Source organism: Lynx canadensis, chromosome E3 (assembly GCF_007474595.2).
Source record: "Lynx canadensis isolate LIC74 chromosome E3, mLynCan4.pri.v2, whole genome shotgun sequence".
Lineage (NCBI taxonomy): Eukaryota > Metazoa > Chordata > Mammalia > Carnivora > Felidae > Lynx > Lynx canadensis.
Window position 1 is genome coordinate 24,475,367 of NC_044318.1, and position 18,735 is coordinate 24,494,101.

General features: G+C 53.5%; 2 protein-coding genes across 7 annotated transcripts; both read left to right on the top strand.

Annotated features, from left to right (window-relative positions):
* Positions 1-3,908: 3,908 nt before the first annotated feature.
* ARMC5 (armadillo repeat containing 5) lies at positions 3,909-10,410 on the top strand. Its single transcript, XM_030301295.1, has 6 exons — positions 3,909-4,408; positions 6,257-6,364; positions 6,464-7,250; positions 7,993-8,498; positions 9,105-9,237; positions 9,340-10,410. Exons 1-6 carry the CDS (start codon positions 3,931-3,933, stop codon positions 10,157-10,159), a joined length of 2,832 nt encoding a protein of 943 aa, XP_030157155.1. The 5' UTR covers positions 3,909-3,930; the 3' UTR covers positions 10,160-10,410.
* Positions 10,411-12,184: 1,774 nt separating this feature from the next.
* On the top strand, positions 12,185-17,693 carry TGFB1I1 (transforming growth factor beta 1 induced transcript 1). 6 transcript variants are annotated; one of them, XM_030301254.1, is made up of 11 exons: positions 12,185-12,257; positions 13,560-13,675; positions 13,801-13,853; positions 13,956-14,098; positions 14,263-14,350; positions 14,467-14,581; positions 14,684-14,878; positions 15,803-15,976; positions 16,250-16,331; positions 16,612-16,760; positions 16,991-17,693. In XM_030301254.1, exons 1-11 carry the CDS (start codon positions 12,245-12,247, stop codon positions 17,255-17,257), a joined length of 1,395 nt encoding a protein of 464 aa, XP_030157114.1. In that variant the 5' UTR covers positions 12,185-12,244; the 3' UTR covers positions 17,258-17,693. The 6 variants fall into 6 exon arrangements, with proteins under 6 accessions (XP_030157114.1, XP_030157115.1, XP_030157116.1 ...); XM_030301255.1 differs by having other exon boundaries at positions 14,467-14,572; XM_030301256.1 differs by lacking the exon at positions 12,185-12,257 and adding an exon at positions 12,527-12,545.
* The last annotated feature ends 1,042 nt before the right edge of the window (positions 17,694-18,735 follow it).

Below are 18,735 nucleotides of genomic sequence, written 5' to 3' on the forward strand. Positions count from 1 at the left end.
TTATAGATTTTATAGATTACAAAATGGCTCTGAGGAAGGTGAATCCCAACACAGGTAAGCAGTATAAACAGGACCCGATCATAACAACTATTTACTGAGTGCCAACCATGTGCACACTGGGTTCAGGCCTCCAATTCAGACCCTAGCTTGTGCTCTTTGAAGTGCCACTGATGGGAAACATGGCAAGAATCCTTCCCTTCATCACTAACCCCAGGCCAGGAGCATTTGTTGCTCCCAGTTTGAGAAGTGAAGTAGTATTAATCAGATGTCACCTCATTGAAGCCTCTCAGACTTGGTTCAGGTTAGGCTCTTTCTCCACCACCAGGATTTTGCACTCTGTGCTGTTACTGGTCCTGAGTCCATCTCCTTCATGACACCAAGCTACCCCAGGACAGAGGCTGTCTTGCTCATTTCTGTAACTTTAGGGAGGAGCTAGCACATCAGCTGGCATAATACTTATTGAATGACACCACCAGAGAAAGGGCTCTAGACTTTTAAGGAGATAGGAGAACTGAGGTTTAGAGTCAGTCCCTTGACCCAGGTGTTTCATGTAGGTGATCCCATGGAATCCTCAATAGTACTTAGTGAGGTAGCCATCATCATTTCTGTTTTACAGATAAAGAAACTGAAGATCAGAAGAGGTAGACCTGTCCAAGATCACATAGCTAGGAGGAGATAGGCCTGGACATGCTGCTAGAAACTGAGACAGTGATTTCTTCACATTCCTTCCTTTTACCCCTATTCTCTATGAGTACAACTCTATACATAGCAAGCCTGATAAAAGAAGGCAAAATTTGGGGACAGGGTGTTACATGCATGGGGCTAATGATGGAAAGATGGTCCCACAGATGTGGGCATTAAATCTCCTCTGACCTCAAAAAGACTAGCCTGTGTCTCTCCGAGGAACACAGACAGCTATGGGAAGGGCTTGGGCACAGATTATGTAGGGCTTTGGGAAGCCTCCTTCTAACTTCTGTAATAGAAGTGCATTTATTTGGGCAGCTCTGTCCATGCCTAGGCAAAAGGGCCATGTTCAGTCCTCAGTGTCCAGGCACAAGTGAATCTTTACCATTTTTTCCTCTGTTGATGGATTGGACAAAGGATTTGGGGAACCTGCAAGGGAAGGGGTGAAAGAAGGGCAAGGGGCCTATGACAAACCTTGGGCCTTTTGCTCCTGCCTAGAAATGTCACAAAGCACAAACTCAACAGATAGGGCTCCTGGTCCTTTGCTTTGGCCCTGGGCCCCACCAGCCCTAGCTTCACTCTGTAAAGACAATTATCTTTCACAGGGGTCATATATCCCAGAGCTCACATAATGGTCCCAAGTACAATTTTTCTGGTCTTTCTGTTAGAATACAGCCCTCCTTATGGTCCCCTTTGGAGGTTAAGTCCCCCCCACCAATTATGTTCCTCAAGGGGTGCCTGGAATCTTGTCCCATTCCTCTGGGATGAGGCAGTTGTTGCTCTTGAAATGATTAATCCCATCATTCCCTAGGCCCATGAAGGGATCAGCAGCTGCCAAGGATGTCCTACATCTAGAAGTAGCTGCGCCAGTACTGGATAGCTCCTACCAGCCAAAAACTCTCCCTCCAGCTGGCATTTTGTCTCTGAGGCCTCAAAAAACAGGGCTAAGCTTTCTTTTCTTGGAAGGCTCTTTGAAAACAGTAATCCCAGCTCTACTGGTTATAATTCTTCCAGCCTGGGGTTCTCTGATTGAGTCCATGAATCAACAGCCCTAGAGGAGCAGAAAGGAGGTTTGGTTAGAGATGCTGGTCCGCTCAGGCTCCTTGAGGACTGGAGCAAAGTTAGAACTGAAGTTTGGGCTGAAACTGAACCCAGGGATATTGGCAGGGGCTGCCACCCTGGTGCATCTGTTGGTGTTGGCCTAGGTTGGGGCTGTGGGCAAGTGCCTTGCCACACTACAGGCAGACATAGGGCTTTTCACCCTCTGGGCCACCTGATGGATGAGCAGGTAGGAGCTCTGGGTGAAGCTGTTGCCACACTCACTTGCAAGTGTAAGGCTTCTGACCTGAGTATGTTGGTGCTGCAGCAAACTTGAACTGTCTACAAAACTCTTGCTGCAACTGGAGTACTTATAGGGCTTCTTGCCTATATGGTAGCATTGGTGTTTAAGGAGCTTGGGGCTGTGGGAGAAGATTTTGTCACATTCTGAACAGGCAAAGGGTCATTCACCCAAGCGGATGTGCTGGTGTTCAGTGCATTGGATGCACTCACTAAAGCCACAGCCACACTCAGAGCACTTGAAGGATCATTCTTCATTATGTGTGTATGTTTGTGTCATAGGCAGTCCAAACTGTCTGTGAAGTTCTTGCCACACTCACAGCAATTATAAGGCTTCTCCCCAGTGTGTGAACATTGGGGCTTGAGCAGATAAGAGCTGTGCCCAAAGCTGTCACTGCACCAGGCAAAGCAGTAAGAGCTTCACACCCGTGTAAGCGCTGGTACTGTAACAGGTTGGAGCTAAAGCTGAAGCTCTTCCTGCAGTCCCCACAACAGTAGGGTTTCTTGCCTGTGTGGGCGCTCTGGCGCTGGATTAGATTGGAACTAACGCCGAGTCTTAGTACATTCAGCATTTACAGGACTTCTCACTGGTATGCTGCCGTTGGTGTTTAACCAAGTCAGATCTGCGGCCAAAAGCCTCCCCACACTCTGGGAATCTGTGGGGCCAGAACCCTGAGTGGGAAACTACGGTGTGGCAAGAGACTGGAGCTAGACTGAAGCAACAGCCACACGCATGGCAGAGGCATGGTTTCTCGCCAGTGTGTATCTGGTAGTGCTTAACTAAATCTAAGCCACGTTGGAAGCTTTTGACACACTCCGAACAACAGCACAGGGATTGCCACCCACATGGCTGCTTTGGTGGTGAAGAAGGTCAGGGAGGTACGCTGCGATCAGTCCACACGCCCGGCACCCGAAGGCTTTGGGGAGTGCAGGACAGTTTGTCCTGTCAGAAGCTTCTTCCCTGGGCCAGAGCTCGACCTACATAGGCATTCCAAGTCCAGCAGCATTTCCCAGGCGGCCGGCTATCGCAGCCACACCAGGGAGGGCAGCTCTGGTGGAACAACTCCGCCAAAGAGGGTGAATCTCGGGGTTTCCTTGGGATCCTGTTGTCCAGTTCCCTGCCGCTCCGCCCCGTCTTAGTTCTCCCTTGCCACTTCTGGCGACGTTGACTGCATCGCCGTGAATAAAGCCCCGTTTCCTAAAAACCACCCATTCAGTTCACAAGCACAGCGGCAAGACATTCGGGACCCAGGGAATCCAGCACCGGAAGCGGAAATGCCCAATAGCCCGTGCCGCTCTAGGAAGTGGCAGGGAACGGTCTCGGTAGGTTTAACCCTCTCATTCACTTGACTGAGCAAGAGCTCCCAATCTGCGGCCACTAACAGCAACTTGACCCTTTTGGCCTTGCTCGCGGTCCTGAGTCCGTCAGCACGGACTTCGGTGCCCTGGCCATCACTGTGGGCAGCGAAGCGAGCCGGAAGGAAAAGGGAGGGTCGCTGTGGTGGACACGCGGGGGACGGAATAGCCACGTCACTTGGGGCAGCACGGTACTGAGACTCCATGGTCGGATGTCTGGGTTCTCCAAAAGAACCAGCCCACTGCGAGCCGCCTGAGAGTTTCCTCTCGGTCCTATAACCTAAGCGTGCTAAGCAAGGCGCGGACTACATATCCCAACATGCACCGCACACGATTCTTGGGTTCGCACGATTAGATAACCATTACTCTACGTGCCTTCAGCGACTGTCCAGAGGGCCGGGATCGAGAACTACAACTTCCAACTTGCAAAATAACTGCGGCGGCGCTACTTAAAAAGCGTCAGAGAGGAGGTGCGTGGCCACGCCCCTCCTCCAGTTCCGCTCCCTTGGACGGACGGCGAGGCGGGGGGCGGAGCCTTAGGCCTGAGCCAAGATGGCGGCTGCGAAACCGACTCTCACGGACTCGCTCTCGTTCTGCCTCGCGCAGCTCACAGCGGCGGCCGGGGAGGGTCTAGGTGGGGGAAAGGACACAGCTACCAACGAGACACCCTTGGGCCGTGCGCTCTTAGCCCTCCGCACACGCCACGTCAAGGCAGCAGGGGGAATCGAGCGCTTCCGGGCGCGCGGCGGGCTCCGCCCCCTTCTCGCGCTGCTGCGGCGAGCGGCGGCAGCGGGTCCCGCCCCGTCCCAGGCTGGCTCAGGCTCCGCCCCCTCGTCGGTCGAGTCAGCGATTTATGATGGCCCCGCCCCCTCGTCGGGCCCTGCCCCCTCCTCTGCGTCGTCGTCGTCGCCCTCGCCGCCAGCGCGCCTGCGCAAGACCCTGGACTTGGCTCTCAGCATCCTAGCCAACTGCTGTACGGAAGGGGCGTGCCGGGCTGAAGTGCGCAGGCTCGGAGGCATTCTCTCTTTGGGTAAGTGCTCCGCCCTCATTTCCTAGAAGGATTCCACTCACAAATCCTTCCTTCTCTGGGCTTGGGCGGAGTCTTGAGTTCTTTGTGTTGTATCCTGGAAGAACACGCCTTTAGACCGTGTAACCTCCCCCCCCCCCCACCTCAAACCTTCAAGCCTTCCTTATAGATGATACCCAATCCTGACCAGATCAGATAATTACAGCCATTACCTGCGTGTTGGTTGTTGGGCACATCCCTCGAATCCGAGCTACTGGAGACCAAAGGATTATTTGGTGACGTTTGGGTAATTCTTACCCTCCATTTATGAGGTTTATAGCAGACACTACATGCCTACTGAGTGGCCCTGTGCAGAGCTCCCATTTGGTGAACTTTAGGTCAGAAGTTGTGGTTTTCTGCAGTGAGCTAGACCGAGAGAACCGAGGCTAGAATTCCTTGTTGTAAAATTGAATAATAATAGCTACCTTACAAAATTGAAGTAGTGAGAAGCCGAGTACAAACATTGAACGCAGATATTCTAAGACCGGGTACTTTCAGGTATTAAAAACCAGCACAATAAGAACAAATACTAACAAAAGATCGCAAGCGTTTGTTTACCAGCTAAGTTGGCGCCACCTTGTGGCAATGTGAACACAGTTTACAGAGTGCCTACCGGTTATGAAATTATGCCAGCTTTTTTTTTTAATGTTTATTTATTTTTGACAGAGAGAGAGAGAGAGAGACAGAGCATGAGTGGGGGAGGAGCAGAGAGAGGGAGACACAGAATCCAAAGCAAGTTCCAGGCTCTGAGCTGTCAGCACAGAACCTGACACAGGGCTTGAACCCATGGACCGTGAGATCATGACCTGAGCTGAAGTCAGACACCCAACCGACTGAGCCACCCAGGCGCCCCTGAAATTATGCCAGTTTTGATGAAATCTTAATTTTTTTTGTACAAAACGAAAATTTAACATATTTTTAAATTGTATAAAATGCATCTGGACCATAACGTGTTTGACAAGAGGCCTGCCACATTAATAAGTCCTCAATAAATTATAGATCTTGTTATTAGCATATAACTCTCATCATTCAATCACTATTCTGTATTAAAAATTTTTTTTTAACATTTATCTATTTTTGAGACACAGAGTATGAGTGGGGAGAGAGCAGAGAGAGAGGGAGACACAGAATCTGAAGCAGGCTCCAGGCTCTGAGCTGTCAGCACAGAGCCCGACGCAGGGCTCGAACCCATGAACTGTGAGATCATGACCTGAGCCAAGGTCAGACGCTTAACCGACTGAGCCACCCAGGCGCCCCTTTTCTGCATTTTAAATAACTCCTATGTCCGTCCACATTTATTCCTTCTTCTTTCATGTGCCCAGAGACTGGTGCCCATGTGCTGGGCTGTGGTAGTAGCTGACTTGCTTTAAGCCACTGCCTTTCTCACCTTAACAAGAGTCTCCTTGCCTCTCTCCCTGTCTTACTCTTTTTCCCTATAATCCATTTTCCCCATGGCTACCAGATTGTATCACTTCACTTCTATTCTTAAAACCCTTTGTGGTTCCCAGTGCCCTCATATTCAAGTCCTGCCTGATCCCTTGGGCTGGCATTTGAGGCCCTTCATGAGGGCATAGCACAGACATTGGATCTCACTTCTGGGCCTTTGCAAAGGCTGCTTCCAAACTTGAAATGCCCTGTAGCACCCCCATCCACTATCTTTCTAACAAATACCTACCTGTTTAACCTTTCAGATCCAGTAAGTGTCAGCCTCTTCTGGAGGCCTTCCCTGACCCTCTCAGGCCACATTCTTAAAGTCATTAATGAGAGAGACAAGAAGGGGCAGGACCCTCAAGAGACCAAATTATCTTGCAGTGACTATTCTTCAGTGTGTGAAGACAGACAGCATCCAGAACAGAACAGCCCGTGCTCTGGGGAATTTAGCCATGGAACCTGAGAGCTGTGGGGACATCCATTCTGCTGGTGAGAAAGCTATTAGTGTGGAGTTAGCTAGGGCTTGGCGTGGGAGAAGGAGCGTAGGTATCTCCTTGCTCACTCTTTGTACTCCTTTTCCCTCTCCAGGTGCTGTTCCCTTGCTGGTTGAGAGCCTGACAGCCTGCCAGGACTCCCAGTGCCTGCAGAGTGTGGTGCGTGCCCTCCGCAACCTGGCCGACTCACCCCAGCACCGCCTGGCCCTGGCACAGCAGGGAGCAGTACGCCCTCTGGCTGAGCTTCTGGCCGCTGCCCCAGACCCTGCACTGACCTTGGCCCTAGTCCGTGCCCTCTTAGAGCTGAGTCGAGGCTGCTCCCGGGCCTGTGCTGAGCAGCTAAGTCTGGGTGGAGGATTAGGCCCACTGGTCAGTTTGGCCTCCCACCCCAAAAAGGCAGTACGGGAGGCAACTATCTTGATCCTTGCCAACCTGTGTGCCCAGGGCCTTGTGCGGCCTGCATTGGGCAATGCTGGTGGTGTGGAAGTACTACTGGGTGAACTCCGGCGGCGCAGGGGACCTAATGGGGCTGGCCCAGCCTCTCAGCAGCCCCTGGTACGAGCCGTGTGCCTGCTGTGCCGGGAGGCCATCAACCGGGCCCGGCTGCGGGATGCTGGTGGTTTGGAGCTGTTGATGGGCCTGCTACGGGACCCTCGTGCCAGTGCCTGGCACCTTCGTGTCGTGGCTGCCCTCGTGGGCTTCCTGTATGATACTGGAGCCCTGGGCCGGCTACAGGCTCTGGGACTTGTACCTCTCTTGGCTGGGCAGCTGTGTGGTGATGCTGGTGATGAGGAAGAAGAGGGAAGAGAAGCTGCTTCCTGGGACTTTCCTGAGGAGCGGACCCCTGAGCGGGCAGAAGCTGGAAGCTTCCGAAGCCTAAGGTGAATCCCCACCTGATTGCTGTGGGTTGAGGACTCTGGCTGTCTTCACTACCCCATTCTATCTCAGTCAACTCTTGTTGACTCTGATTCCTGATTCCTCATTCTCCCCAGACATGACCACTTTCTAGTCATCATTAAACATTCTTTTTCCTGGGGCGCCTGGGTGGCGCAGTCGGTTAAGCGTCCGACTTCAGCCAGGTCACGATCTCGCGGTCAGTGAGTTCGAGCCCCGCGTCGGGCTCTGGGCTGACAGCTCGGAGCCTGGAGCCTATTTCCGATTCTGTGTCTCCCTCTCTCTCTGACCCTCCCCCGTTCATGCTCTGTCTCTCTCTGTCCCAAAAATAAATAAACGTTGAAAAAAAAAAAAACATTCTTTTTCCTGAGTCCATCTTTGGCCTTGGCTCTACGCCAGCACCTCTGAACTTTGGGACCCAGACAGGTTCACTGGACCATTTTTACTTTGTTGTCTGTTCACCCCTTAATAGAATATAAACTCTGGTAGGATGGGGACTTTAGTTTTCTTACTGTTCATGCCCGGTACCTAATACTGGACTTCGTACATAATAGGTATCAGTAATTGCTGACTGAGTTGGGGTATTTTTCCCCATTTCCCTTTCTCTCCTATCCCCCCTGGCCTCATTTCCTCTCCCTGGCTTCAGTCACTTAGTTTTACATGACAGCTCTTTGGCTCTGCTCCTTTGTTGTGGTTCTGGGTTCAGTCTCCCCATTTTCCCCTCTACAGGTCATGGCTGATCTCTGAAGGCTACGCCGCAGGCCCGGGAGACATCTCTCCTGACTGGTCCCCTGAGCGATGTCCCCCACCTCCACCGCCGCCAGAGCCAGCTGAGCCAACCAGCCCCACCCTGGGCCCAACTTCACTGCGGACGCCTCGCACACTGCGCACACCTGGCCGCAGCCCTGCCGCCACCTCTGAGGAGCCTTGGGGCCGTGAGGGGCCAGCGCTGCTGCTGCTGTCGCGCTTCTCCCAGGCTCCCGACCCAAGTGGGGCATTGGTGACCAGCCCAGCCCTATGTGGCCTGCTGGCCTATGTGACGGGCTCACCGGGTCCACCGAGCCCACGTGCACTGCGCATCCTGGCACGCCTTACCTGCAACCCTGCCTGTCTCGAGGCCTTTGTGCGCAGCTATGGTGCTGCACTGCTGCGTGCCTGGCTTGTGTTAGGTGTTGCCCCGGAAGATTGGCCCACACTGCGTGCCCGCCCAGTTCGACGCCAGCACCGGGAGCTGGGTGTGTCCCCCATAAGAGGCCCCATCCCCCTCTGGTTCTGGACTGAGAACCTCACTCTGCTGTTCATACCTTTCTCACTGCCCTGCCCAGCCCACCATTCCAACCTCAGTCACCAGGTGGGAAGAGGGAGGGACTCCCAGCATGCAAAGTTCCGCTCCATCCTCTGCCCAAGTCTTGGGGCCTGTGTACCCCAACACCAGGCTTGGTCCTAACAACTTAGAATCATGTTTGTCTGTATTTCATTACCCAATATGCTCTTGGTTCTGCACTATCCTGATTGCCTTCCCACTGGGCACACTGAGTTAGAAAACTCTGGCTCAGGCACCATATCCTCCTAGGCCCCCCACCAATCCCAACACTGCCAGGGACTTCCCTGTCTTCTGTGTCCTGACTGCAGGTTCTGAGTCCTTTAGAACCCAGATGTATGCCCTGACTATCACACTTTGTTCTTGCCCTTGATCTTCAGTTCCTAGCATCTGGACCCTTTCCCTCTAGGGCCTGCAGTCCTACCCCCTTCCATGCCGTGAGATTTTAGCCTCATTCCTTTGAAGGACCCAGAGTTGGGACATCAACTCCCAACCTGACTTGCTCTGCCCATCTCTGCAGGTGAGATGCTGCTGCAGAACCTGACTGTGCAGGCTGAATCACCCTTTGGAGTGGGCGCCCTCACTCATCTGCTGCTCTCTGGAAGCCCTGAGGACCGCGTGGCCTGTGCACTGACCCTGCCCTTCATCTGTCGGTGAGGGGGATGTGGGTACCTCACAGGGATCAGGGGAGCAAGGTTGCTATTCCCTAATGCCACCGTTTTTCACCTTCTGAAAGATTCCCTTTCTTCCCAAAGGAAGCCCTCTCTGTGGCGCCGGCTACTTCTGGACCAGGGCGGCCTCCGGCTCCTCCTCTCAGCACTAACTCGGCCAGCTCCACATCCACTCTTCCTCTTCTTTGCTGCGGACTCCCTTTCCTGCCTCCAAGGCCTGGTGTCTCCCACTGTGAGCCCAGCCCTCCCACCTACAATCCCTTTGGATCTAGATGCCCCCTCCCCTTGCCTTTATGAACGTCTGCTGGGCCCAGCCCCCATCCCAGCCCCTGACCTGCATTTCCTACTGGACTCAGGCCTACGGCTCCCTGCCCAGCGAGCTGCCTCAGCTACTGCCTCCCCTTTCTTCCGGGCCCTGCTAGCTGGCAGCTTTGCCGAAGCCCAGATGGACCTGGTGCCACTTCGAGGCCTGTCACCCAGTGCAGCCTGGCCTATCCTGCATCACTTGCATGGCTGCCGGGGCTGTGGCGCTGCACTGGGGCCTGTTCCCCCACCAGGCCAGCCCCTGCTGGGCTCAGAGGCTGAGGAGGCACTGGAGGCTGCTGGCCGTTTTTTGCTCCCTGGGCTGGAAGAGGAGCTGGAAGAGGCTGTGAGCCACATCCACCTGGGACCCCATGGTGGCCCAGAGTCAGTGGGTGAAGTATTCCGCCTGGGCCGGCCCCGACTGGTTGCGCATTGTGCCCGCTGGGCTCTGGGGCCAGGGCAGTGCCCTCGGAAACGGGCCTTGGCCTTAGTGGGGCTTGTGGAGGCAGCAGGCGAGGAGACAGGGCCCCTGACTGAGGCTTTACTGGCTGTGGTAATGGGGGTTGAATTCGGGGGCAAGGGTTCCAGCTTAGACTGTTGATGTCCCCTGGGAGGGGATCCAAGGATGAGTTGGCTATGAAGGAGGACTCCCTCAGAGCAGCATAAGAGGAAGCTGAGCAGAAGTCACCATTGAGGACCGATGAGAGAATGGAACTGTACCCCAGGATGATGGTCTGAAGACGCCAGGGTCCGAGTGTGGGACCCACAGATGAAGAACAGCCCAGGGCTCCAGGCACCTGGCCTGGGCCAGCCTTCCAGAGTTGAGATTAAAAACTTTGGAATTGGATACCCCTATTGTGTGGTGTCTCTGCTTACTTTCCAGTGGGAGTCCCCCCACTCCCTTCACCCATCAAACAGGGTCTTGTCCAAGTTGATGTGTCTCAACACAGGCCACCCTTGGCATGTAGGAGTTTAATAAGTAATTATGCAGTGGTTCCTGGAGTCCTGGGATAGAGTAGAGTACTGGGAGAAGCCTGCTTTCTGCTTATGCAACTTCATTGCTCAGGTATCCAGCTAGACACACAGACTTTGGTTAGTGTCTTTTGAAGGGGCTGGGCTGAGGAAATGTGAGTGTGGGGATGTATTGTCCAAGGCCTTGGCATTACCGTTTCCCGAGTGACCTTTGCTCATCTTGGGTCTTCAGTCTCTGCGTCTGTCTTCATCTCTTGGACGAAGTGTCCTTCTGCTATTAGCCTGAAGGAAGACCTCTATGTTCCTAGAGTCCCCAAAGCCCTGTCTTAGTTTTGCTCAGAGAGGGCCAGAACTCCAGGTTGTATTCAGCTTATGTTGCGCTGTGTATGATCTCTCAAGGCAGGATCTATATCACCAGGATCCCAGATCACTAAACCACTCAGGTGGCAGCCTGACTTCAAGGAGGGTGCCTGGACTGGCTGCCAGTTAGCTTCTGGGGAGCTAAGGTTGACACTTGCTATCTCTGTGTTTCTGTGAGTGTCCAGGTCTCTGTTCTTGGGCTGTGCATTAGAACTACCCAGAGAGCTTTTTAAAAATACTGATGCCTAGGCTCTTTCTCATTGAATTGGACTGAGGGGAGGATGCTCTGGGCATCAGTATTTTTAAAAAGCTTCCCAGGTTGTTTTAATTTGCTGCTGGGTTGAGACTCACAGTCCAGGGACTGCAACACTGTCGTGTCTGTCCAAACTCCGCTCTAAGTGTTCACTTCCACCTTGATTACCGGGGGTCTCAGTCCAGGGAAGGCCCCTTGTTCCTTTGTGGATGGGGTCTGTGTCTTCTCTGTGTTCACCAGTATCTTGGGAAAGGGCTCTTTCCCAAGGGTCGCCTCAGTGTTGGGGAAAGGCTTTGTCTTGAAGGCTGGCTATGGTCTGGTTGCCTGAAAGTGTTTTCCCTGAGTCTGCATGGGGCTTGGGCCTGGGTTCAGTTTACCTGTGTCTATATGTTTGGTTCCAATTTTTGGAGAGAAGGTCCTGGCTTAGAGGATGGGAGAGTTCGTTGTGTCTATCCGTCTCCATTTCTGAGAGATTTGTGTCTAGTATATGTGCCATTTGGGATCTGTTCATGTCATTGCTATCAGGGTCTCTAAGGGAATGTCCCTGAACCTGCTGTCTAACTGATCCTTAGAACGATCACTTCTGCCCCCAACCCAACAATTCTGTCTGGGGCAAGTCTCTCTGGAATGGCCTGAGTGGACAGGGGCTCTATCAAGGACTCAGGGTGCTAGCCTTGGTGGGGGATGTCTGCTTGGGGGCCTCAGTCTGGTCTAAGAGTCTCATTGAGCAGAGGATCTCCAGCTTGGTCTGGGAGAGCCTCTTCTCTGACTTTGGCTCAGGCAGCCTGGGGCTCCCTGTAGCTGAGGCCAAGGCTGGGGTGTGGCTGCCTCCGCGGCAGACAGGCGGGCTGGGCCTGGGTGGGCCTCGGCCCTCCTTCCTTTACACGCCCCCATCCTGGGTTCTCCCGTTCTTTGCACCCTCGCTACCCAACCCCCCCCCCCGCCCCCCCCCCCCGCCCCCCACCAGCTCCATCCCAGCGGGTCCCGGCTTCCTTACATGGTCACGGCCGGGCCTCCAACTCCCGGACGTCCCCCACCCCCCGCCCCCACCGGACACAGCCCCCGCCCTGCTCGCCCCGCGCGGTGCGCCCGTGCCCCGCCATGGAGGACCTGGGTGAGTGGGGCTTGGGTCCCCTTATCCCCAGCTCCTCACCACCATCTAGACCCGCTTCCTCATCCTGGAGCCCCCTTGCACTCCCCAAATCGCCCCATCCCTGCCTTCTGTCTTCTTGATTCTGGTCTTTGCCCGCGCCTCCTTTCCGACACCACGTCCCCCTTCCTGCCTCTCCCTTCCTGCCTTTCCCGGACTGGCCGCTCCCTCCCTTCTTCCCTCGCTCAGCTCCCTCCCTTCTTCCCTCGCTCAGCTCCCTCCATCACAGGCTGCTGACGGATGGGCAGGGAGGTGCAGCGCCTGCCAGTGGGCGCCTGGGCTCAGGGGCTCTGGGAAGGGAAGGGTTAAAGGGGTCTTGGGGTCCAGGCCTGGGAAAGTAGATGGGAAGGGAGAATATGAAATCGAATTCTCGAGAAGAAAATGGGCCTGCCTCAGAGTTTAGGAGAAGAAAAGAGTTAAGGGACCCTAAGTATGGTAGGGGTCGGGTCTTTCCGCCTAGAAAGAGAACAGATGAGTGCCAAGATGCCAGGAAGAGGTTAAGGGTTCCACTGTGGTACTCAGAGATGAATAAAGGAGTAGGGACTTCTAGGTTCTGGAAAGGAAAGGATTCAAAGGATCTAGATCTGAGGATGGGTGGGGGTGGGGGGTTGTCTTGGAGGAAGAAGGAGGACCGGCATCTCCTCCTCCTGGTCTGTTGGAAAGGCTGTACTCTCCATGGGAGAGAAGGGGTTCAGGCACCCTTCAGTAGGGGGTGCTGCTCAGTAGGGGCAACCGGCTTGTATGGAAAATAAGCCAATCAGGAAGCAGGTCCCAGGAGACCTGCCAATGAGGAGCATAGGGTGGGACCCAGTACTTGGAGTTGTGCCACAGCTGGGCGAGTCTGTTTAGGTGGGGGAGGGGAGCAGGAATTACTGGGCAGAAAGAGCATCCAACCAGAAAACTGGGTGCCAGGCATACAGCCAACTGAGCAATTTGGGGTGAAGCCAAATTTGGCTTGCGTAAATCGTCAATTTTGACTGCATCAGGGAAGATGCAGAAAATAAAAGAATCAGGTGGTTTTTGTGCATGACTCCCAAGATGAGCCATTTGGGATGTTTTTGGTCATAAATATTCCCTGCTGCACTTCTACTTCTCTGCCTTGGTCTGGTCTGTGTTTCCATCTGATTCTTAACTTCTGCTCTTAATACTGGCTTCTGTCCTCAACTACTGCCTACTTGGAACTCTTATCTTCTAAACTCTTAAGTCCCTGTCTCTGCTCTAACCTTAACCTCTCAACTTCTCATCCTGACGGACTCTCCCCTGCAGATGCCCTGCTGTCTGACCTGGAGACCACCACCTCACACATGCCAAGGTCAGGGGCTCCAAAAGAGAGGTCTCCGGAGCCTTTCACATCTCCCCTGCCCTATGGCCACCAGTCACAGGTGAGATCAAATGTTGGGGACTGGGGTGACACTAGGGCCAAGTTTGCCCAGGGCTAGGAGAATCTGAGCTTGAGTGGGGCAAAGTATAGATCTATCATCCCACACATGCATCTTTCTCTCTGTAGACAGGATCTGGGGAGTCTTCAGGAGCTTCTGGGGACAAGGACCATCTGTACAGGTGAGGGTTCTGGGAACTGCGGGAGGTGGAAGCCAATTAAGACTCAGGTGAAGAGGCTTGGATTCCCCACCCCTGAACCCAGGCTTCCACCCTGTTTTCCAGTACGGTGTGCAAGCCTCGGTCCCCAAAACCTGCAGCTCCTGCGGCCCCTCCATTCTCCTCTTCCAGCGGTGTCTTGGGCACAGGCCTCTGTGAACTAGACCGATTGCTTCAGGAACTTAATGCTACCCAGTTCAACATCACAGGTACCAGGTCACAGAGATAGGCCTTGATGGGATGGGGACACGGTGGAGAAGGGAAAAGACTGAGGGGTATACTCTTTCAGAGTAGCAGCTAACGGGACACAAGTCTTAACTGGAAGGGGATAGAGTATGACCCCATATCCAGTGCCCTTCTCTCCTCTCTGCAGATGAAATAATGTCTCAGTTCCCATCTAGCAAGGAGACTGCAGGGGAACAGAAGGAGGACCAATCTGAGGACAAGAAAAGGCCCAGCCTGTGAGTTTGACATGGCTGGTAGAGCTGGGAGAGAGGTGATAGATGCCTAAATTACTGGAGGATAGCATTCATTATTCTGGGGGGCTCTGAGCTAACACAAGTTGTGTTCTTCACAGCCCTCCCAGCCCATCCCCTGTTCTCCCAAAGCCTTCAGCAACCTCGGCCACCCTGGAATTGGATAGGCTGATGGCTTCACTGTCTGACTTCCGTGTCCAGAACCACGTGAGTCAGGTAGGAGGTGGGCCAGTGTGGATTTGTGGCTCCCCAACCCCTTTTAGAACCATCCACTTCTTCTGCCTTGTTGACTCAACTCTGATGTCCTTCTTGCTGCAGCTTCCAACCTCTGGGTCAACTCAGCCACCAGTGCCAAGCTCTGTGAATGAGGGCTCCCCATCCTCACCAGGGCCAACTAGCAAGGGCAGCCTAGACACCATGTTGGGACTGCTGCAGTCTGATCTCAGCCGCCGTGGTGTTCCCACCCAGACCAAGGGTCTCTGTGGCTCCTGCAATAAACCTATTGCTGGGCAGGTAAGTGGAGAACTGTGAGTAGGGAGATAGAGCCCCATGGACCCATCCTGAGAGCCAGATTTTGTGTTGTTTTCTTTTAGTAAATGACTCTGGGAAGTGGGTATTACCGTTGTTCATATTTTACAGATGAGGAAACTAAAGCTCCGAGTCACATTGCACGTAAGTGGTAGGATGAGAATGAGAATTCCAACTCAGTTACCATTTATTGTGGTTCTACTTTGTGCAGGCACTATTCTAGCTCTCTTACAAACCTCCATCTCTTAGTCTTCACAAAAGTCTTATTGGAGCCACCTACCATTTCTCAGTCATCCACAAAAGATGTTTCTGTTCCACCAGCATCCGGTGTGTGAACTCTGGTTCTTGGCTAATTGACTGAGTAAATGTTGTTGACAACAGCTGTGCCCAGTGGTTGACCTAGATCCTCTTGCTAGATTTAGTGCCCTGCTTCCATCCCAGAATTTTCAATCTTAGCAAAGCAGGGTGGCATTGTGACTTTTTTGGGCCCTAGTCACTTTCACCTTCATGGGTCCCTCCCTCCATTAAATTAAAAATTAAAATTGTGTTTTATGACTGCGTTGGTATGAAGAAGAATTTCTTAATATTATATATTAAATCATTTTCTTCCAGCTCATTTTTTTCTTCTGATTTTTAAAGTAATTACAACATTTTCATGAGCTTCACAGTCCTAAGTACTGTGCTGGAAGACCTGGGTTGAATCTCTGTCACTTACAGACTGACTTGAACATTAGGTTCTTCATCCTAATCTCTTAGGGTGAGTGGAGAGAAATGAGTGAAGGGAGTCAAATGGTAAAAAGAAAAAAAAAAAAGAAAAGAAAACTTGAAATGTGCCATGTAAATCTTAGCTCATTGGGTGCATGGCAGCTCAAGGACCACTCTGATCCAGGCCTCACCCTCAACTCACAGGTGGTGACTGCGCTGGGCCGTACTTGGCACCCTGAGCACTTCATTTGCGGTGGCTGTTCCATGTCCCTGGGAGGCAGCAGCTTCTTCGAGAAGGATGGAGCCCCCTTCTGCCCTGAGTGCTACTTTGAGCGCTTCTCCCCACGTTGTGGCCTCTGCAATCAACCCATCCGACATGTGAGCTGCACCTGTCCCACAAACCCCACCTCACCCAGGGTCCCTGTGGGGTGGGCCCCATTCAAATCACAGCCCCCCGCCCACCCATGCTAAGCCCCTTGGCCGTGTCCAAGGCCCTTTGGACTCCACCCACTCTCTTTGACTTCCAAGTTCCTTGTTAGGTCTCTTGTGCCTCAAACTGCTACTTAAACCCAATTGCATAGGTTCAGGGTGGGAGAGGAAGGGAAGAAGGGATGTAAGGCCATACTGAGTGTCCTTGTTCATGCCCCACAGAAGATGGTCACTGCCTTGGGCACCCATTGGCACCCAGAGCATTTCTGCTGCGTCAGTTGTGGGGAGCCCTTCGGAGATGAGGGTGAGAGCTTGGCTCCAGTCTTGAAAGCCACCGGTCTGCTCAACATCCCGCCTAACCCACTTTGGTCCAGCCTGCTAAGACCTTCCAAGTCTTCTGGCCCCACCCTCTCCCACTTGCGAGTCCCCATCCTATCTCCTCCCACTAGGCCCCCACTCTAGACCCCATCCCTCCCTCTCTGCTGCTCAATCTGACCACCCCTCATCTGGCCTTCCAGTCTCAGATCTTGCAAGTCTTGGGTGCAGCCTGCACCCTTTTCTTTCCGCCCTGCTCCTGCCTCTAGGTTTTCATGAGCGTGAGGGCCGCCCCTACTGTCGCCGGGACTTCCTGCAGCTGTTCGCCCCGCGCTGCCAGGGCTGTCAAGGCCCCATTCTGGATAACTACATATCCGCGCTCAGCGCCCTCTGGCACCCGGACTGTTTCGTCTGCAGGGTGGGCTCCTAGGGGGGGAGGTGTTGGGGGGGGTGGTGGGGAGTGGTGGATGGGGAGCTGGGCCAAAAGGGGAGCCCAACTAGGAGCCTAGGCCCAAGACAGGGTGTGTCACATCTGGGGTGGGGCTGTGGAGGGTGGGGTTGTCACAGTGGGTTATTAAGCTCCTAAAGTGAGTTATCTGGTCAGGGGATTGTTGGCTGACCCATCCTTTCACGGCCACCCTCCCCCAGGAATGCTTCGCGCCCTTCTCGGGAGGCAGCTTTTTCGAGCACGAGGGACGCCCTCTGTGTGAGAACCACTTCCACGCGCGGCGTGGTTCATTGTGCGCTACGTGTGGCCTCCCGGTGACCGGCCGCTGTGTGTCAGCCCTGGGCCGCCGCTTCCACCCAGACCACTTCACCTGCACCTTCTGCCTGCGCCCTCTCACCAAGGGCTCCTTTCAAGAGCGTGCAGGCAAGCCCTACTGCCAGCCCTGCTTCATCAAGCTCTTCGGCTAATGGCTTGTGGGGCTCTCCACCCACCCCTGATGCCCCCACCCAGGAGACCAAGGCCCCAGAGACCCCCACTCTTCCCCAAAAGACGTGCTCTCCTGACCCAAAGGCCTTGCTCTTTGAGCTTGAGGCTCTCCCCACCCCATCCTGTGAGGCCCCACCCGCTAGAGAGACCCTCCCACCCCCAAGGTGCTGTACTCTTAAGTTCTCTGTGGTCAATTCAGAAAAGATCTGGCCAGTTTCAAAGCCACACTGCCCCAAAGTGGGTCTCACAAGTAGAGCCACCCTGCGTGAACTCTTCACTTTATCCCCAACCTTGAGGGAGCCCCCTTATGGGGCAATTCCTAATAATCAGAGGACAGGACAAGACATCCCTGCTCCCTGCTCCCTCACTATTCTGAGCACTTTTTTTTCTACCTGCATAAAAACATGTTCCACATCACACTGGTGCTGTGTCTCTGACTGCCCTGGGGTGGGGGCGCGAAGTGGGGAAGCCTTGCATGGTGAAGCCCTGCCTCTGGTGTCTCTGGCTGCAGCAGGTTCTAGGTCATCACCCTGTGGCCGCAGTGGACCTACAGCCTCAGCCGTTGCATGTTGTCCTTCACATATCAAATGAGCCTGCGCAGGATTGTACAGATAGTGGCAAGCCAGGACAGGAGCTCAAGCTGGGCCCCGTGGAACCTTCCCACCCTCATTCCCCACTTCTTTAGCTCCATGTATTCTTGAAATAAGCAATTAATCTGTCTCCACCCTCACCACCTTGTCTAATTTCCAGATTTTTAAGACCCTCAGAGAGGGGTTCCATCCAGAAGTGACAGTTTATGCCCACCCTTTGGATCTGGGCACTAAGGCACAGCTTCCCTCTTATTTATATTGACTCATTACATCTCCCCTAGGCAGAGAATGACATGTGGGATGGTCAGGACAGTGACTGAAGGAAGCACTAGGGGCTGTAGGAGCCAGAAGAAGGCTTTTAACTCAGATCAGGGGTCAAGGAGCTAAGCCACAGCAGAAAGGGGTGGGGCCAGGGATTTTTAGGTGTGGAGTTTAGGCTCTGATTCCCCAAATCCCTTTCTGAGCCCCTGAACCTTCACTTTGAACTCTGCAATTCCCTAGTGAGGGGGCCTGGATTCCTGGATCTAAACTATAAATCTAGATCTAAACAATAGCCTTTGAGGCTGAAAATGATGGATTGATTCTCAGAGGTCCTTCCTACTTAAGGAAGACCTGGTAGCCAAGGAGAGCATGTGTGGGTAAGAGACAAAGGTGAGATGTTCTCTGTCCTTGCTTCGAGCTCACCACCCCCATATCCTTTCCTAGGTCTTCCCAGGCCTCCTGCTCTTCTCTTTCCATATATTCTCCCTGGGGAATGCTGTCTATTTCCTGGATGCTAACTACCTCTCTGTCTTGAGAATGCTCAAATTGGCCAGCTCTTGTCTCAATTCATTCATTCATCAAGTGTTCTTTGAGTACGTACTGTGGCA

Excerpts from the sequence above, each read along its gene's own strand:
- TGFB1I1 (XM_030301250.1), top strand. The coding sequence starts at position 12,635 with ATGGGAAGGGAGAATATGAAATCGAATTCTCGAGAAGAAAATGGGCCT. Across the intron at positions 13,854-13,955 it reads GACAAGGACCATCTGTACAG|TACGGTGTGCAAGCCTCGGT; the intron begins GTGAGGGTTCTG and ends CCTGTTTTCCAG. Across the intron at positions 14,879-15,802 it reads ATAAACCTATTGCTGGGCAG|GTGGTGACTGCGCTGGGCCG; the intron begins GTAAGTGGAGAA and ends CTCAACTCACAG.
- ARMC5 (XM_030301295.1), top strand. The coding sequence starts at position 3,931 with ATGGCGGCTGCGAAACCGACTCTCACGGACTCGCTCTCGTTCTGCCTC. Across the intron at positions 6,365-6,463 it reads TGGGGACATCCATTCTGCTG|GTGCTGTTCCCTTGCTGGTT; the intron begins GTGAGAAAGCTA and ends TTCCCTCTCCAG. Across the intron at positions 7,251-7,992 it reads GGAAGCTTCCGAAGCCTAAG|GTCATGGCTGATCTCTGAAG; the intron begins GTGAATCCCCAC and ends TCCCCTCTACAG.